We start from the raw sequence: 17,710 nt of genomic DNA, 5'->3' as shown, positions 1-17,710 counted from the left end.
CTAATCCTAAACATTAAGCATTGCATTAAATGGTTTAAAGGAACAACCTGCTTTGAGCTCTGCTCATCCATTTAAGGATTATATAATCTCAATGCCCTAGCTAAATTCCTAATGTTTACCTAACGTACTGGTTAGGCCTCCCATAGAAGATAGGTCTCTTGGATTTATACTGAAATATAACCTTTTTCCTTCCATTTTATATTACAGCATCACTGACTCTTGAGGCAGGAGCCTGCAAAGTCTAATCATGTGCCAGAGCCTTTTGCTGATGGCAGAACCCACAGTGATACTCTGGTCACCACGATCACCATTTACACTAGTGGACTGTAACTGTACTCTGGAGATGTCAGTACTGAACACGATTTTGAAGATCCACCACAGAAAAAGACACAAACCACAACACAGAGTCAATGGCTTATAAAATTATTCAGGTCACCACATATCACGGATAATTTTTGTTCTTCACCTATTCTTCTCACTTGGGCAGAAGATGGGAGGCAGTGAGCAAATAGCAATAAGGCAGCCCAGAGCTAGCTGAAGAATGACTCACAATGAATGAAAGAGGCAGCAGGAATATCCAAACATAACCTCAAAACATTGAAATATTGCTAAAAAGCCTGTGTGAGGCTTTATAAAATGTATCAAGGAATGAAGCTCATATGAGAGTGATATTCTATATGTTAAATATCTCTCTGTGTGTGCCTCTGTAACATATATATGCAGAGATGCATATATCTACTTACATGGCACACACATTTACTTAGGGAAAACAGCCTGGCAATTAATTTGGAACTCAAATGACATGGTTACACATAGATCATAATTTCTAAACACAAAGTTAGTAGAACAAAATTTATTTGTAAAACAGGACCTGTTATATAAAATGGCACACAATCAAGTTATACAAAAATACAAAATTTCTTTCTGATTACAGTTCTAGTTGCAAATGATAATTAGAAAGCATTCCTGGTGGCTTCCAAATAGCTGAGATTGCGAGCAAATGGAACAGGGGAACAGCAAGAGTCCGTGATGCTGGGATGTCCAAGTGAGTAGAACCTAATTTCCAAATTCAAGACTTCCATCAGGTCACTTTGGAGGGACATCTCCTAAAATAGCTAGCTCCTACAATAGAATGTCTTCTGTTCTGATACTCATCTTCCAGACTTTTTCCAATCTTAAATTTAGTTCCCAATGTTTCTTAATGTCCAAAATCTGTGTGGCTATGAAACAGAAGGTACTCTGAATTTTCTTACATGATTTGCTCTCTCATCTATTTGGATAATTGTTAGTTACATCATTATATTTATTCCATTTCAAATGATACAAAAAGAGTACAATGAAACTGTCTGGCAATGTTAGATGTTAACTTCTGGAGAATTATTGTTTCAAAATAGCTATTCTCACAATGTTGGTTTCCCAGTTCTCGCCAAGATATGAGCTCTTAACTGTGTATGTGTGTGTGTTGTTTTTTTTTTTTAATTCCAGACTCTTATTGCAAATATTCTGAAAAATCAGAAATATTACATGAGCTTTGAAAAGAAACCAAGGCATTTAGCAAATTTTAGCCTAGCTAGAGTAAAGAACACGGATACTAAAAAAAAGAAAAGAAGAAAAAATACAATTTACTTTTGCAGCAATTTAAAGGTCTAACCCTTTGAAAGCAAGCACATGAGCAAACCGCTGCTTAGTAAGCCCTAGTGACATTAATTGTATGCATTTCCATAATACCGGTCTAATTCACTGTCTAATTCTGGTAAGAGGCAATGCTTTCTTTCAAAAGATTCTTCTTCCACGGAATGATAAAATGCTGAGGCTTTTTTTTTTTTTGTACAGAGCCTGTATTTAGTGCAATAAGTTTAAAAAATTTGCTCTGAAATATTTACTTTACATTAACAAAAATAGCTTTTTTTAAAAAAATCGTAACAAAAAGGAGTTATCGCATAAACAGATCATGAATTATTCTTAGCAAATTACACTTTTTTTTTTCTTAAAGCATTCACCATTACAATAAGCAGAACAATGGAATATTAGCCATTCATATCTGGTAAGCTTCAGGAATAAAAAAGAAAAACAACGAGAAACAAAAAAACCCCAAACCCATTCCCAAACAAAAAGAATATTCAACACTTGAGGATCAAAACATAACCAATTCTTCAGTTAAACATTGTAGAATTCTGGATACTTAATGAATTGCCAAGGAGAGGAGCACCTGCCAGTATGTTTTCAGATTTTACAGCAAGCATTTGAATAAAATGGCCACTTAGCCTGAAGCCACTTTAGTTCCTTAGAAGCAGAAGCCCAAGCACTGGAATTTGCATGTTTCTCTCTCCCCTTCTTTTTTTATTCCTCCCAGCATTACTTAATCTGCAAATCAATACATGGAAACTAAAGGCTAAAGTTGCTGGGTGCCCCAGCTTCCCTTGAAATCAGGCACACCAATGTGTGGAGGATGCTACTAAAGTAAAAAATGAAAGAAAGACAAACTATAAGAACAAAGTTTGCATAAGAAAGATTATCTACCCTTTTCTTTTTAACCTACTCTCTTATAGAAGCTTAGGGTAAACTACAAATACCTGAGGAGTTGGTTACTTTTTAATGTTGGCTGACAAATGCATGAGCTATTATGAAAATTCCCATACTGAGTCCACTAGTATGTTTCTAAAAGTAAAATGACATGGCTTCTTTGATTGGGGAAAAATGACTGGAGTATCTCCTTATTTATCTGAAAGCATATGCCTAGTCTCATCCGGCTAGGACTTATGCATCAGTAAAATAAGACCTTGATTTTTATGCACACATCAGGGAAATCACCCCTGAATAAACTTTAGACAGAGAATTCGGTACAATCATTTTACCTAATTTAAATAACTAAAGTTAAAATCTCCTCTAAGTTATTAAAAATGTTAATCAGATATGAATCTTAACATTTCCATTAAGACAATTACAATTGAAAACATTAAATGACGGCAATTGCCTTGTAAAAGCCACCCGTATGAAAGGAGTACATGTTTGACAAAAATAAGCATAAAAAAGGTATTAAATCCCTGTTCCTTTTCTCTGATTTTGGCTGATTATGTGTGTGTGTGTATATACATATACATATATATACACACATACATATACATATATACACACACCCACACACACAAATACATAGTTATGTGTATATATTGTTTTGGAATGTCAATGGGTTCCATAACGGTCGGCTAGGTTCAAGCAGAACTTGCTCCCGAAGCCTAGAAAACAAAGTCATACAGAGTACAATCTTAGACAATTACCATTAAAAGGAGATCATGAATGATGTTACAAACACATAGATGGTCACAAGCGGCAACAAAGCAAAATGGACTGAGAGCCCTTCTCCCCGAACCTATATTCCAGGGGCTGCAATTCCTATGAATGTTGAAAGTCACACTTCCTTCTGGGTCATCTTTGAGATATGCATTGAATACATCTCTGGCCTATGTTGCTACAGTGTCCAGGTTTTTTCTCCCTTTCCTCTACAAATTCTTTCCTGTACGCAGAAGGCCGGAAAGTCTCTTTCTTAAACTTCTACATCACATTTGATCAATTTTTCTAAAATCATTTTCAAAGATGTACAGGATGACCTCACAAACCTTCAAAGTTTCCTTAACTAGTGAGGTTCTCTCAAAAAAAAGGAAAAGAAAAAAGAAAAAAAAGGAAATAGTCCAAGAGGAAAACTGGAAGTCCTTATATTTAGTTCAATGATCCCCTGTCAAAAGGGAAATCTAAAACATCATTTTTTCCTGAACATTATTCTATAGGCTAAAAGTAAACCCTAAATTAAAATATCCCATTAAGAAAGAAGATAGATCAGTGAACTTAAAAAGCAGGTTGTATAGATATGACAAAATAGGTATGATGCTTTTACAGAACTTTCATCTATGGGAATAACCTGTGAATTAAAACAAGGAAATACAAATAAGCAATCCTAATATCTACCAATCCCTAAACTTTAGTGAGGAATTTCTCAGATAATTATTTAGGGACACATCCAAGATGGTGGTCAACTCTTACCATGCTAATGCAAAAGAGGGATAAGAATTGGAGGTATTGATTATGCTTAAAATATTTAACTACCCTGTGAACAACATCTCAACTTCTCTCCTGGGAACTTTTTAAAACATATAAAACATTCTCAGGGATCAAATGCTATAATGTCCAAAGCACCAGCTTTGGAAGAACAATGCATGTTTAAGATATATTTTGGGACAGAGTGGAGAGTTTTGTCATTAATCTGCAAGCAATGAGCTGATGAACAACATAAAATAAAAGCAAAAAGTGAAGGAAGATTTTAAAGCAGTGTTTGAGTTAAGGGACATTAATTTAAAACTGAAAGCAATATTAGGGGAAAAAAAAAACCTTTCTAAATTCTTGGCTTCTGGTAGAATGCCATATAACTTGGGCAATTCTCCTAGTATTATTACCTATGAAATGGGGTTTTGGTAAGGGAAGACATACTTGCATTCTGGTCTACCACAATTTGTCTTCACTAAAGGATAATGCAGAAATACATGCCAATTCATAGTTAAAACTAAGCTAGTCTAGACCTCCACATATTTCTCCCTTTTGAAAAATGATTATTACTGACAAATGATTTAATAGAAGTATCAACCACTAGAAGACAGAAAGTGGTGGGGGGAAGATAGTTTACATTTTAAGATTTTATATTTGGGCGCCTGGGTGGCTCAGTTGGTTAAGCGGCTGCCTTCGGCTTGGGTTATGATCCTGGAGTCCCGGGATCGAGTCCCACATCAGGCTCCCTGCTCGGCGGGGAGTCTGCTTCTCCCTCTGACCCTCTTCCCTTTCGTGCTCTGTATCTCTCATTCTCTCTCTCTCAAATAAATAAATAAATAAAATCTTTAAAAAAAAAGAAAAGATTTTATATTTTACCTTTTTAAGTTATAGGCTGGGAACCTTATTTACTGAACAAGTAAGATAAGCCAAGAGTGACAAGAAGAAAGCCTTCCTCATTTACCCATGCCACCAGAAGGTTGGCGAGAATCTTTACTGTTGTTCCTGTCAGCCAGTGTCAAGTAAGGGGGACACAGAAAGAAAGGGTAGGGAAGGCAAGTAACCAGACCGGGGGCATTGCTGATGGGGCCGCTTGCCCACTCAATGAAGTTCTGGCTGATGAATGCTTAAAACTAAGAGTGCTACATAATTTACTTACGATTAGAGTGATCTGTATCTTGGGAACTAAACATTGAAAGTTTGACTTTATAATCATCAGTGCTATTAAAAGCAACACCAAAATAGGGCCTGGAAGGGGTTATGGAGGAAAGAGTTTATATCTAAACATTCTGTTGAGGCTTTAAATTAGATTGAATATGCAATTATCTTGCATATACATATGGCCTCCCTTCCCCCTACCTTAAACAAACCCATTCCTTTACTCCTATATACTTAAATGGGCTTGTTTTATATTATGTATTTCTCAAGATGGAAACCTATGAAATCAACAACTTTATTAAACTAGAAAGAAGAAAGAAGAGTCTTCATCTCACACTTTTGGACATTATGTGCAATTAGAAGGCATGTTATTTAAAATGAACTGTTTAAGAAGGTAAGCAATTATATAATATTTTGAAGTCACATGCTCTTTAAGAATAACACATTTGTAAAATAGGCAGTAATTACACAAACATATGTGAGAGACATCTGTCATTATGCAGAGGTGAGAATATCTGTGGGAAAAGCAACTCAGGATTCTCTTACACTGACTAAGTCTCTTCTTGTCAAATGAAAGTAGAGTACTTATAATACATATGTATCACTAAGCAGAGATAATTTATCCTTCTCACAATTAAGCTGAGGCTAGACAAGACCAGGTTGTCTTAATGAGTGGGAATGTGAGTGTTGATGGAAATAACCTTGTTTTCTACTGAAAAATAGCTTAAGAAACAAAGAAAGTACAATCCAGGCAACAGAAGAAAAAGCGAAGGATAAAAGACAGCAACATAAACAAACCAATATTAAAAAAGTGGGGGATATGAATTTTAGCAAGTTGAAAGGAATTATTATCACCTTCCAAAAATGACAAAAATGAAACTGTCAGTTTAAGTGTACAACCAAATGTTCAGTCTGATGAAAACCAAACACTGACAGTTAAAAAGAAAAACAACAACAACAAAAAAACAAAAAACACCCCCCACCCCAGAAATAGCAATTTTACTTTAAGGACAAAAATAGCCCCTTCCCCACCATGAGCACTGAAAAAGACACTGTTCCTTTCAGCTTACTTTTACAGAAGGTGGTCTCAGTTGTGACAAGAATTCTGCCATCCAAGTGATGGGTAAACATACAAACAGAAAGAGCAGTACATCCTGCGTGATACAGATAATAACAGCTTCTCCCGAAGAAGTGCAGTCAGTGAAGACAGAGAGAGAAAGGAAGTGAAAATGAAACTCTTGGAGGCCGGCCACCTCCTCAGGTCCACCTACCATCGGTTTTAGCTCTCTGGCATCAGCAACGCCTCCCTTACCAGCTTCTTTCATTGCTTTTCTACTGTTTTCCACAAACTCCTGCAAAATATGGACCAAATGGCATAAATTCTTAGGTCCTTTCAGATTGTGGTTGGTAGATGAATCCTAAGGAGCATTGACATATTTGGATTCAATGTTAGTAAAGGGATGGCCTAAAAACATGGCAATAAATAATATTTAGTATCCTACCCAAGAGCTGCTAATAAGTTTGTGTGGGTAGGCTGCAATTTGTCAAGATGAAATCTTTTTTCCATCCATTCATTGGGACCATTGCACTTAGGTTCAAAGAGAGAATGTTACTTCTATTTGGAAGAGAAAATACCTAACTTTTTTTTTTTGAAGAGGACTATTTTCCCATAGATTATTGCTTTATTTGTTGTTTTACTTTTTGCGTATCAAGGTTAAACGGAACAATGAGAGCATTTCACTCCAGAAGCCCTCTCTTTAAAATAACCCTAGAAGGTAAAAGAAAGTATCGATACCACTAAGGCCAGAATACTGTTTTTACCAAACCATAAATAAGCTACTTTAAAAAAAAAGTCTATCTGGCTTTCAAATTACTCCATAAAGCAGGAAGACAGGAAGTAACAACCAGAATCTATGGTCAAAAGTAGTTAAAATGGGATTATGCCCTGGCGGAAACATTTCTATCTTGTCAAAGTTTATGGAGCACTTCTCCATTAAATATCCTCATTATTCTTACAGGAAAAAACTAAAGAAGAAAAAGTGTATTTCTTTTACTCAGCTTTTGATCAGGGGTTTAAAAAACAAAAACAAATACTTCTTCCTTTTTTTTTTTTTAAGATTTTATCTACACCCAACGTGGGGCTCAAACATACAACCCTGAGATCAAGAGTCAAACGCTCTCCTGACTGAGCCAGCCAGGCATCCCCAAATTCTTCTCAATGCCTTAATCAGAAGGGAGATGGAATGCTCACAAGTCAAATTCCATCATGAAAACAGCCAGTTAGAATTATAATTTAGACATTACGAAAATGTCCAAAATTTAGCTGATGGTGTTCTCAGTGAAAGAGATAATCAGTACCAAATACGCCAGTTAAAATCATTTGGAATTTTTGTGATTGGAAAAAAAATCTATTTTATTTATTGACACATTTATTTTAGATTTAACTAGATAAAACATGTTCCTGGAAGAAGACTTGTTATTTCAATGTCTAATGTTTAGTCTTCAATGTTACCCACTCTTCAAATAGGAATATTTCACAGCTTAATATCAAAGTGCTATTATTAAGAAGTATGCTTAATTTGGTAGAATTTGACATTGATAACAGTATTTGAACCATTTAAATAGGATTTCTAAATTTGTAAAAAATTTCTATAGAGATTCTAATATAGGAAAACTGCAGAGGCCACCTAACTATAAAGAATCTGAATGTAATACCTGTGTAAAGGTTCGGATCTTGACTAATGGAAAACAATACAATCATGGGTCTGTTAATCTGTATTCATTATGAAACACCTTCAATTTGGCCTGGCATACTTAGGATAATGAGTTTTAATGGGGCTGACAGCAGTAATATTTGGAAAGGTGATAGATGGAGAAATACAGGCAGGTACCACAACCTGGGACGTCTTTGAACTCCACTTTAGGAAAGGGCACTTAGAACATCGGTGGTCCAGTGTTCCAATTCAAGGGCTAAAATTCAGGTTTAAGAAGTCAATTCTAATCAGTCTAACCGCAGAGAGGGAGCCAGGAGTCTAAAATAATGTGAACTCAGGGCTATCAATGGGTATTGCTCCAGCTAGGTGTATTTAAATGGTCCCATCCATGCCCAAGGACCTCCTTCCCTGATTTTCCTAAGACTAAGCTCATTCATGAGCACCACAGGTCTAATTGTGAATTACTCAGTTGCATATAATAGGAATGAAATATAGAGAATGTTTGGCAAAATATTTTGACTAGTATTTTTACCCCTAAAGCAGTCGAGGGCATTTGAAGTACTTACCATCAGCACTTTATCCATATAGAATTCTCTGCCAGGACTCCCATCATTGTATTTTGTATCAATGGCAAAACACAAGAATAATACATCCACTACCATTTCGTAAATGGACAGGAAGCAATGAGCGACTAGGAAAGCAAAGAGGCAGACGATGATCAGAGGCAGCACCCAGACTGTGTAATCTTGCTGGTAGTTGAGCAGCATAATCCCAGCCAAGCCTGTGCTGCAGACTATCAGCACCTGAAGCAGAGAGAACAAAGAGCACATTTAATAGCCTACGAAAGAAAACCATTGTTTCTTCATCATGTATAGATTTCAAGTTCCCTTCAATATTTATAAGTGATGGTTGCATACATTCATTCCACCTCAAGTTAGGAAGTATCATTCACACAGACCCATAGACACATATACATCTGTATATGTGCACATATACGTGCATGTCACATAAATAAAACATCATCCTTTAAACACTTCTGGTTTACATGAAAAAATAGTCATGTTTTCCAAATGTTATGCTTGTTCCTTAAAACTTCCCATATGTAGCACCTGTAGCAATTTTTAAAATAAGTGTATGCATATTTTAGAAAATGGCCCTATTAGCACTCAGAAGAAAATTATTGACATTCCAGGGTATTGCTATGTACTTCTTTCTAAGCACTTTCACATATATGAAATAGTATTATACATATGAATCATTAAAAGCTATTCATTAATATTTATAGTATCATTATAAATGTTATAAATACTTAGCCACATAATTTCATCTTATGGGGGGCTTAAAATTTGACCGATTCCTACAACTGGAGCCTTCTATTGTTTTCTGGTATAAATAATGCTGCAACAAACATAAGAGTTTTTTCTTTGTTTCATATTTTATTTCACATAGAATACATGGCAAATTTAATATGATTTGCCACAAAATTTAGATTTGGATTACCTGTGAGGAAAGAGGTTGCCACAAAGATCCATCATAGAAGAATACAAGAAATAGCCAATTTGCTTACTGTCAAAACCACATACTCTGATCCTTCCCAGGCAGCACTTTACATTTCTTGTGGTTCTTTTACTACATTTTAGTTCAGCTTTTCAGGCCCTTTGAATGGTTTATGGCAAACATCATCATTCTCATTTTATAGATTGGGAAACATGCTCAGAGACACTCGGCAACCTGCCCAAGGTCACAGAGCAGAAAAGCAGATACCACCCAAATCAAGGTCTTACGATGCCAACTCGAGCACTCTTTGCAAGTAAAAACTCAGCAAATACTTGGATATGGATATAAAGCAGCAATAGGTTATACTGAATCCTAAACACAGTCTTGCTCAGCCCCTTACTTGGCCTACCATCCAGCATTAAATAACAAAGGGAAAGAAAGAGTCTCTAGAACCACAGCAGGCTTTCCTTGCCGAGTGCTGAGAATGGGCAGACTAAGAATTCTCTTGCCTTGGGGCGCCTGGGTGGCTCAGTTAAGTGTCTGCCTTCGGCTCAGGTCATGATCCCAGGGTCCTGGGATCGAGCCCCACATCGAGCCCCACATCGAGCCCCACATCGAGCCCCACATCGGGCTCCCTGCTCCGCGGGAAGCCTGCTTCTCCCTCTCCCACTCCCCCTGCTTGTGTTCCCTCTCTCGCTGTGTCTCTCTGTCAAATAAATAAATAAATCTTAAAAAAAAAAAAATCTTAAAAAAAAAAAAGAATTCTCTTGCCTTTTCCCTACTATTTATCCACACCAAAGCATCTCTCCTTCACCATTATTTTAACCAACAGCTACAATGCATTAGACAAAATATTGGTTAGGCTATAAATTGACCCTTCTCGGATGATTTTAGGGAGCAAGTCAGGGTCTGCCCAAAATTTGGAAGACCCTCCACCATTTTTTGTGGAAAACACTCAGGAATCCTCTCTTACAGTTACTTACTTTCTGGGGTGACTTCTACAGATCGCTAATTATATCCATTTTCGTGCACTCTTTTTGGTTTTTAGAATGAAACCACTGTTTTTGAAAACTCTTCTTCAAACTTTTGATATCCGCCCTACAGAAGGACTGAGGTTCTTTATGCTCTCATTATACCACTTAAAGTTAAGCCACATTTGAAATGTTAAATAAAGTCAATTATAGGGAGAAGGTGTGGCTCAGACAAACCAATGTTGAGGTAAAAGCTGTTGAGGTGGAAGGCTGGATATTGTCACATTAGAAACAACTTCAAGAGTTAATGATATTTAGCCAAAAAGGTCAAACAAATGTAATAATTACCCCCAAATATAGTGAAAGGGTGTCATGCATTTATTCAAGCAGAGGATACATTAATGGCTCTCAAACTATGGCGGGGCTGGTTATCACTTGGGGAGTTCATGAATAACAGATTCCTGGGCCCTACCCCAAGTCCAGTTGGTTCAATCTAAGGTGAAACCCAGCGATATTCATTTAAAAAGTACCTCAGGTCATTCTGATAAAGTCTGCAGCCTGTAAGAAGTACGGGTCTATATCAGTGGTTTCCATAGCAGGGTACACATACCCAAGAAGTATTTAAGGGGATCACCTGGAACCTCAAACTGTATCTCACATTTGTTGAAATTTTCTTTTATACTATGCTTTATAATACATATTAAAAGCTATACATATATTAATAAATGTAAATATATTAGGAAGTGTGATCAAAATTTTTTTCTAATAAAACATGATTTAAAAAGCTTAGGCTCTCCTATTCTACAGGATAAATTATTGGTGATACAATATTAGAGATTCATACATAGGGCAGGATGTGAGCAGCAGGAAGGAAAGAGTGCTAGTTTTGGAATCAGAAAGATGTAGATTTGAATCACAGAGTTAATACTTCCTGGTTTTGTGACTCCAAGCAAGTTCAAATTTAACCTTTCTGCGTCTGTTTTTCTGCCTTTAAAAGAGACATAAATCGTACATACATCCCATGATTGTTAAAATAAGCATTCTGAAAGCATGTAACACAGTGCCTGGCAATCTTTGTTTCTTCCTTTCATTTCCACCATAAATCTTGCATTTATGATGCCCTTTCCATGTGGAACTTAAGTTTTGAAAGATTTTATTTACCAGTAAAATAGCACCTATTTACATAATAATTCATATTCTCATTTCTTATTAATCAATGCCAAATAAACTGCCTATAATTAATATTAGAAGTATTATCAAATAGAGATGAAATAATTTCACACAGAAGTGGACAACTTGAGATTTTGTGGGGTTTTTTGTAGTTTTATTGGGCAAATATGCATTATCTACTAGCCTTGAAAATGTTTAAATAGCTTGTAAATCTCTATTCTTACCTGTGAGGACCCTATACGCCAGTGATCACAGGTCACAAGCCACTAAATTAGAGGAGCTAAGATCCCTCCCAAATCTAATTACCATTCCATGAAACCACTTGGGTTCCACAGAAATGGAATCCACGCCATTGTCTTTTGTTTTCTTTTAAATTCAGAGTTTTTTAAAATTAAATATTAAATTTTGAGACAATTTTGAATTCACATATAGTTGTAAGAAATAACACAGAATGATTCCATGTACCTGTTACCCAGTTCCCTTCAATGGTAACATCTTGTATATAGTGTAATACCACAACCACAGTATTGACATTGACATAGTCAAGATACAGAACACTTCCATCATCACAAGGATCCTTCACTTTAACCTTTTATAACTACCCCTACTCTTCCCCCCAACCCCATCTCTAGCTGGGTGACCACAAATCTGCTCCCAATTTCCATAATGTTGTCATTTCAAGAATGTTATATAATCAGTTGAAGCCCCACGTTGGGTGTAGAGCTTACTTAATTTAAAAAAAAGGTATATAAGAATGTTATATAAATGGAAACATACAGTATTTACTTTTCTGGGATTGGTGTTTTCCACTACGCAAAATTACCTCATGATTAATCCAAGTTGTATATTATCAATAGTCTGTTCCTGACACTTTTATTTTTAAAAACGATTTTATTTATTTGAGAGGGAGTGAGAGACAGAGAGAGAGAGACAGAGCGTGCATTAGCAGGGGGAGGGTGAGAGGGAGAGAGGGGACAAGCAGACTCCCTGATGAGCAGGGAGCCTAATTCGGGGGATCCCAAGACTCTGGGATCATGACCTGAGCTGAACAGCAGACACTTGACCAACTGAGGCACCCAGGGGCTCCTTATCTTTTATAATGCTTATTCTGATCGACCCACTTGAACTATCAGATCAGAAACGATTTCTGTATACTAGCAACCACTTTTAATTATAATGAAAGAAATGCTTTCAAAAGATTTACTATATTCGGTGATCAGAACTACATTTTTAAAAAAGAAAACTAAAGAATGTTTATCTCAGTATGTTGGAAACCCAGAAGACTATTCCCCTCTCATTTTTGAGGGGGGGGGGTGTCTGGATTAAGAAACATCTTTCATGGTTTTAAAAGTAATTTTTTTACAGTGTTATAAATTTTATATTATTCAAACTTAAATGTTTCTGGAAAACAATTTGGTAATGCACATGAAGAAACCTATTACATACTCTGAGTCATTAATTCTACTTCTAGGATTCTGGAATCAGGAAATGAGGACTGACGCAGGCAAGGATTTGTATACAAAAGTTTTGCTGTATCATAGTTTATATTAGTAAAATGAGAATAGTTTAACTGTAAAAAAAAATCGGAGGTTTGGTTAAATAAATGATACAATTCTATAATCATGTTTAAAATATTTTTAATAAAATACGAAATGATCATAACATAATATAAAGTGAAAAGAGGGATATAAAACTGACTTTTCTACTAGATTTTAAATTTTGTTTGACTAGTATATAACCAGTACCCAGAAAAGTCGCTAGCACATTACTAGTGGGTACTCGATATTTGTGGAATGAAAAAAAGGTTATGATAAAACTAAAGAAAAACTTTTGACAGGTCACTAGGCTGCTGAAAAACTCAGTCCATTTTAAAACAGTTCATTTTATCATCCTTATATTTCTCCATTATAAAAAATGCATATTTAATATAGAGAAATTTATTTCATTATGGTAGAGCAGGGGGAGGGGTTTGGAATCACTCATATTGTCTTTCTTTTTTTTATGATTTTTTTTATTACCATATAATGTATTATTTGTTTCAGTGGTACAGGTCTGTGATTCATCAGTCTTACACAATTCACAGTGCTCACCAAAGCACATACCCTCCCCAGTGTCCATCACCCAGCCACCCCATCCCTCCCCACCCCCCTCCACTCCAGCAACCATCAGTTTGCTTCCTGAGATTAAGAGTCTCTTATGCTTTGTTTCCCTCTCTGGTTTCGTCTTGTTTCATTTTTCTCTCCCTTCCCCTATGATCCTCTGTCTTGTTTCTCAAATTCCTCATTATCGGTGAGATCATATGATACTTGTCTTTCTCTGATTGAATTATTTCGCTTAGCATAATACCCTCTAATTCCATCCACGTTGTTGCAAATGGCAAGACTTCATTTTTTTGATGGCTGCATAATATTCCACTGTGTGTGTGTGTGTGTGTGTGTGTGCGCGCGCGTGTGTATGTGCGTGTATATATATATACACACACATACACACACACACCATCTCTTCTTTATCTATTCATCTGTTGATGGACATCTAGGCTTTTCCCATAGTTTGGCTATTGTGGACATTGATGTTATACACATTCAGGTGCACGTGCCCCTTCAGATTACTACATTTGTATCTTTAGGGTAAACACCCAGTAGTAAAATTGATGGGTCGTAGGGTAGCTCTATTTTCAACTTTTTGAGGAACCTCCATACTGTTTCCCTGAGTGGCTGCACCAGTTTGCATTCCCACCAACAGTGTAGGAGAGTTCCCCTTTTTCCGCATCCCCGCCAACATCTGTCATTTCCTGACTTGTTAATTTTAGCCATTCTGACTGGTGTGAGGTGGTATCTCATGGAGGTTTTGATTTGGATTTCCCTGATGCCGAGTGATGCTGAGCACTTTTTCATGTGTCTGTTGGCCATTTGGATGTCTTCTTTAGAAAAATGTCTGTTCATGTCTTTTGCCCATTTCTTGATTGGATTATTTGTTCTTTGGGTGTTGAGTTTGATAAATTCTTTATAGATTTTGGATACTAGCCCTTTATCTGATATGTCATTTGCAAATATCTTCTCCCATTCTGTCGGTGGTCTTTTGGTTTTGTTGACTGTTTCCTTTGTATGCAAAAGCTTTTTATCTTGAGGAAGTCCCAATAGTTCACTTTTGCCGTTGCTTCCCTTGCCTTTGGCGATGTTTCTAGGAAGAAGTTGCTGCGAGGTCTAAGAGGTTGCTGCCCGTATTTTCCTCAAGGATTTTGATGGATTCTTGTCTCACATTTAGGTCTTTCATCCATTTTGAGTCTATTTTTGTGTGTGGTGTAAGGAAATGGTCCAGTTTCATTCTTCTGCACGTGTCCAATTTTCCCAACACCATTTGTTGAAGAGACTGTCTTTTTTCCATTGGACATTCTTTCCTGCTTTGTTGAAGATTAGCTGACCATAGAGTTGAGGGTCCATTTCTGGGCTCTCTGTTCTGTTCCACTGATCTATATGTCTGTTTTTGTGCCAGTACCATACTGTCTTGATGATGACAGCTTTGTAATAGAGCTGGAAGTCTGGAATCGTGATGCCACCAGCTTTGCTTTTCTTTTTCAACATTCCTCTGGCTATTTGGGGTCTTTTCTGGTTCCATACAAATTTTAGGATTATTTGTTCCATTTCTTTGAAAAAAGTAGATGGTATTTTGATAGGGATTGCATTAAATGTGTAGATTGCTCTAGGTAATATTGACATTTTCACAATATTTGTTCTTCCAATCCATGAGCATGGAACGTTTTTACATTTCTTTGTGTCTTCCTCAATTTCTTTCATGAGTATTCTATAGTTTTCTGAGTACAGATTCTTTGCCTCTTTGGTTAGATTTATTCCGAGGTATCTTATGATTTGGGTGCAATTGTAAATGGGATTGACTCCTTAATTTCTCTTTCTTCTGTCTTGTTGTTGGTGTATAGGAATGCCACTGATTTCTGTGCATTGATTTTATGTCCTGCCACTTTACTGAATTACTGTATGAGTTCTAGCAGTTTTGGGGTGGTCTTTTGGGTCTTCCACATAAAGTATCATATCATCTGCAAAGAGTGAGAGTTTGACTTCTTCTTTGCTGATTTGGATGCCTTTGATTTCTTTTTGTTGTCTGACTGCTGTGGCTAGGACTTCTAGTACTATGTTGAATATCAGTGGTGATAGTGGACATCCCTGCCGTGTTCCTGATCTTAGGGGAAAAGCTCTCAGTTTTTCCCCACTGAGAATGATATTTGCTGTGGGTTTTTCATAGATGGCTTTTATGATATTGAGGTATGTACCCTCTATCCCTACACTCCGAAGACTTTTAATCAAGAAAGGATGCTGTACTTTGTCAAACCTTTTTCTGCATCTATTGAGAGGATCATATGGTTCTTGTTCTTTCTTTTATTAATGTATTGTATCACATTGATTGATTTGCAGATGTTGAACCAAACTTGCGGCCCAGGAATAAATCCCACTTGGTCGTGGAGAATAATCCTTTTAATGTACTGTTGGATCCTATTGGCTAGTATTTTGGTGAGAATTTTTGCATCCATATTCATCAGGGATATTGGTCTGTAGTTCTCTTTTTTGATGGGGTCTTTGTCTGGTTTTGGGATCAAGGGAATGCTGGCCTCATAAAACGAGTTTGGAAGGTTTCCTTCCATTTCTATTTTTTGGAACAGTTTCAGAAGAACAGGTATTATTTCTTCTTTAAATGTTTGGTAGAATTCCCCTGGGAAGCCATCTGGCCCTGGGCTCTTGTTTGTTGGGAGACTTTTGATGACTGCTTCAAATTCCTTACTGGTTATGGGTCTGTTCAGGTTTTCTATTTCTTCCTGGTTCAGTTTTGGTAGTTTATACGTCTCTAGGAATGCATCCATTTCTTCCAGACTGTCTAACTGGCTGCCATATAGTCGCTCATAATATGTTCTTGTAATTGTATTTCTTTGGTGTTGGTTGTGATCTCTCCTCTTTCATTCATGATTTTATTTATTTGGGTCCTTTCTCTTTTCTTTTTGGTATGTCTGGCCAGGGGTTTATTAATTTTATTAATTCTTTAAAGAACCAGCTCCTACTTTCGTTGATCTGTTCTACTGTTCTTTTGGTTTCTAGTTCATTGATTTCTGCTCTGATCTTTATTATTTCTCTTCTCGTGCTTTATTTGTTGTTCTTTCTCCAGCTCCTTTAGGTGTAGGGTTAGGTTGTGTATTTGAGATCTTTCTTGTTTTTTGAGAAAGCCTTGTATTGCTATATACTTTCCTCTTAGGACCACCTTTGCTGCATCCCAAAGATTTTGAACAGTTGTGTTTTCATTTTCATTTGTTTCCATGAATTTTTTTAATTCTTCTCTAATTTCCTGGTTGACCCATTCATTTTTTAGTAGGATCCTCTTTAGCCTCCATGTATTTGAGTTCTTTCTGACTCTCCTCTTGTGATTGAGTTCTAGTTTCAAAGCATTACGGTCTGAAAATATGTAGGGAAGGATCCTAATCTTTTGGTATTGGTTGAGACCTGATTTGTGACCCAGGATGTGATCTATTCTGGAGAATGTTCCATGGGCACTAGAGAAGAATGTGTATTCTGTTGCTTTAGGATGGAATGTTCTGAATATATCTGTGAAGTCCATCTGGTCCAGTGTGTCATTTAAAGCCTTAATTTCCTTGTTGATCTTTTGCTTAGATGATCTGTCCATTTCAGTGAGGAGGGGAGTTAAAGCCCCCCACTATTATTGTGTTGTTGTTGGTGTGTTTCTTTGCTTTTGTTATTAATTGGCTTATATAATTGGCTGCTCCCATGTTAGGGGCATAGATATTTACAATTGTTAGATCTTCTTGTTGGATAGACCCTTTAAGTATGACGTAGTGTCCTTCCTCATCTCTTATTATAGTCTTTGGTTTAAAATCTAATTTGTCTGATATAAGGAATGCCACCCCAGTTTTCTTTTGATGTCCATTATTATGGTAAATGGTTTTCCACCCCCTCACTTTCAATCTGGAGGTGTCTTTGGGTCTAAAATGAGTCTCTTGCAGACAGCATATCGATGGGTTTTGTTTTTTTATCCATCTGTGTCTTTTGATTGGGGCATTTAGCCCATTTACATTCAGGGTAACTACTGAAAGATATGAATTTAGTGCCATTGTATTGCCTGTAAGGTGACTGTTACTGTATATTGTCT

General features: G+C 36.5%; 1 protein-coding gene across 4 annotated transcripts in view; it reads right to left on the bottom strand.

The window, feature by feature from the left end:
* SLC44A1 (solute carrier family 44 member 1) overlaps window positions 1-17,710 on the bottom strand; it is a 196,183-nt gene that overhangs the window by 41,576 nt on the left and 136,897 nt on the right. For 2 of the 4 annotated variants that reach the window (XM_028108787.2, XM_088018878.1), the window contains 3 exons: window positions 8,474-8,710; window positions 6,465-6,545; window positions 839-3,236 (listed from right to left, as the gene is read on the bottom strand). In XM_028108787.2, coding sequence (XP_027964588.1) covers window positions 3,213-3,236; window positions 6,465-6,545; window positions 8,474-8,710 — 342 coding nt within the window. In that variant the 3' untranslated portion in view covers window positions 839-3,212. Of the gene's footprint in view, window positions 1-838; window positions 3,237-6,254; window positions 6,546-8,473; window positions 8,711-17,710 lie in introns of those variants that run through there. The other 2 variants (XM_028108788.2, XM_028108786.2) reach the window with 2 other exon arrangements.

This window comes from Eumetopias jubatus, unplaced genomic scaffold, assembly GCF_037043125.1.
Source record: "Eumetopias jubatus isolate StellerSeaLion01/CBP00866 unplaced genomic scaffold, mEumJub1_p1.0 scaffold_15, whole genome shotgun sequence".
Classification (NCBI taxonomy): domain Eukaryota; kingdom Metazoa; phylum Chordata; class Mammalia; order Carnivora; family Otariidae; genus Eumetopias; species Eumetopias jubatus.
Note: the sequence above shows the minus strand (reverse complement) of the source record. Positions and strands in the feature narration are given on the sequence as shown.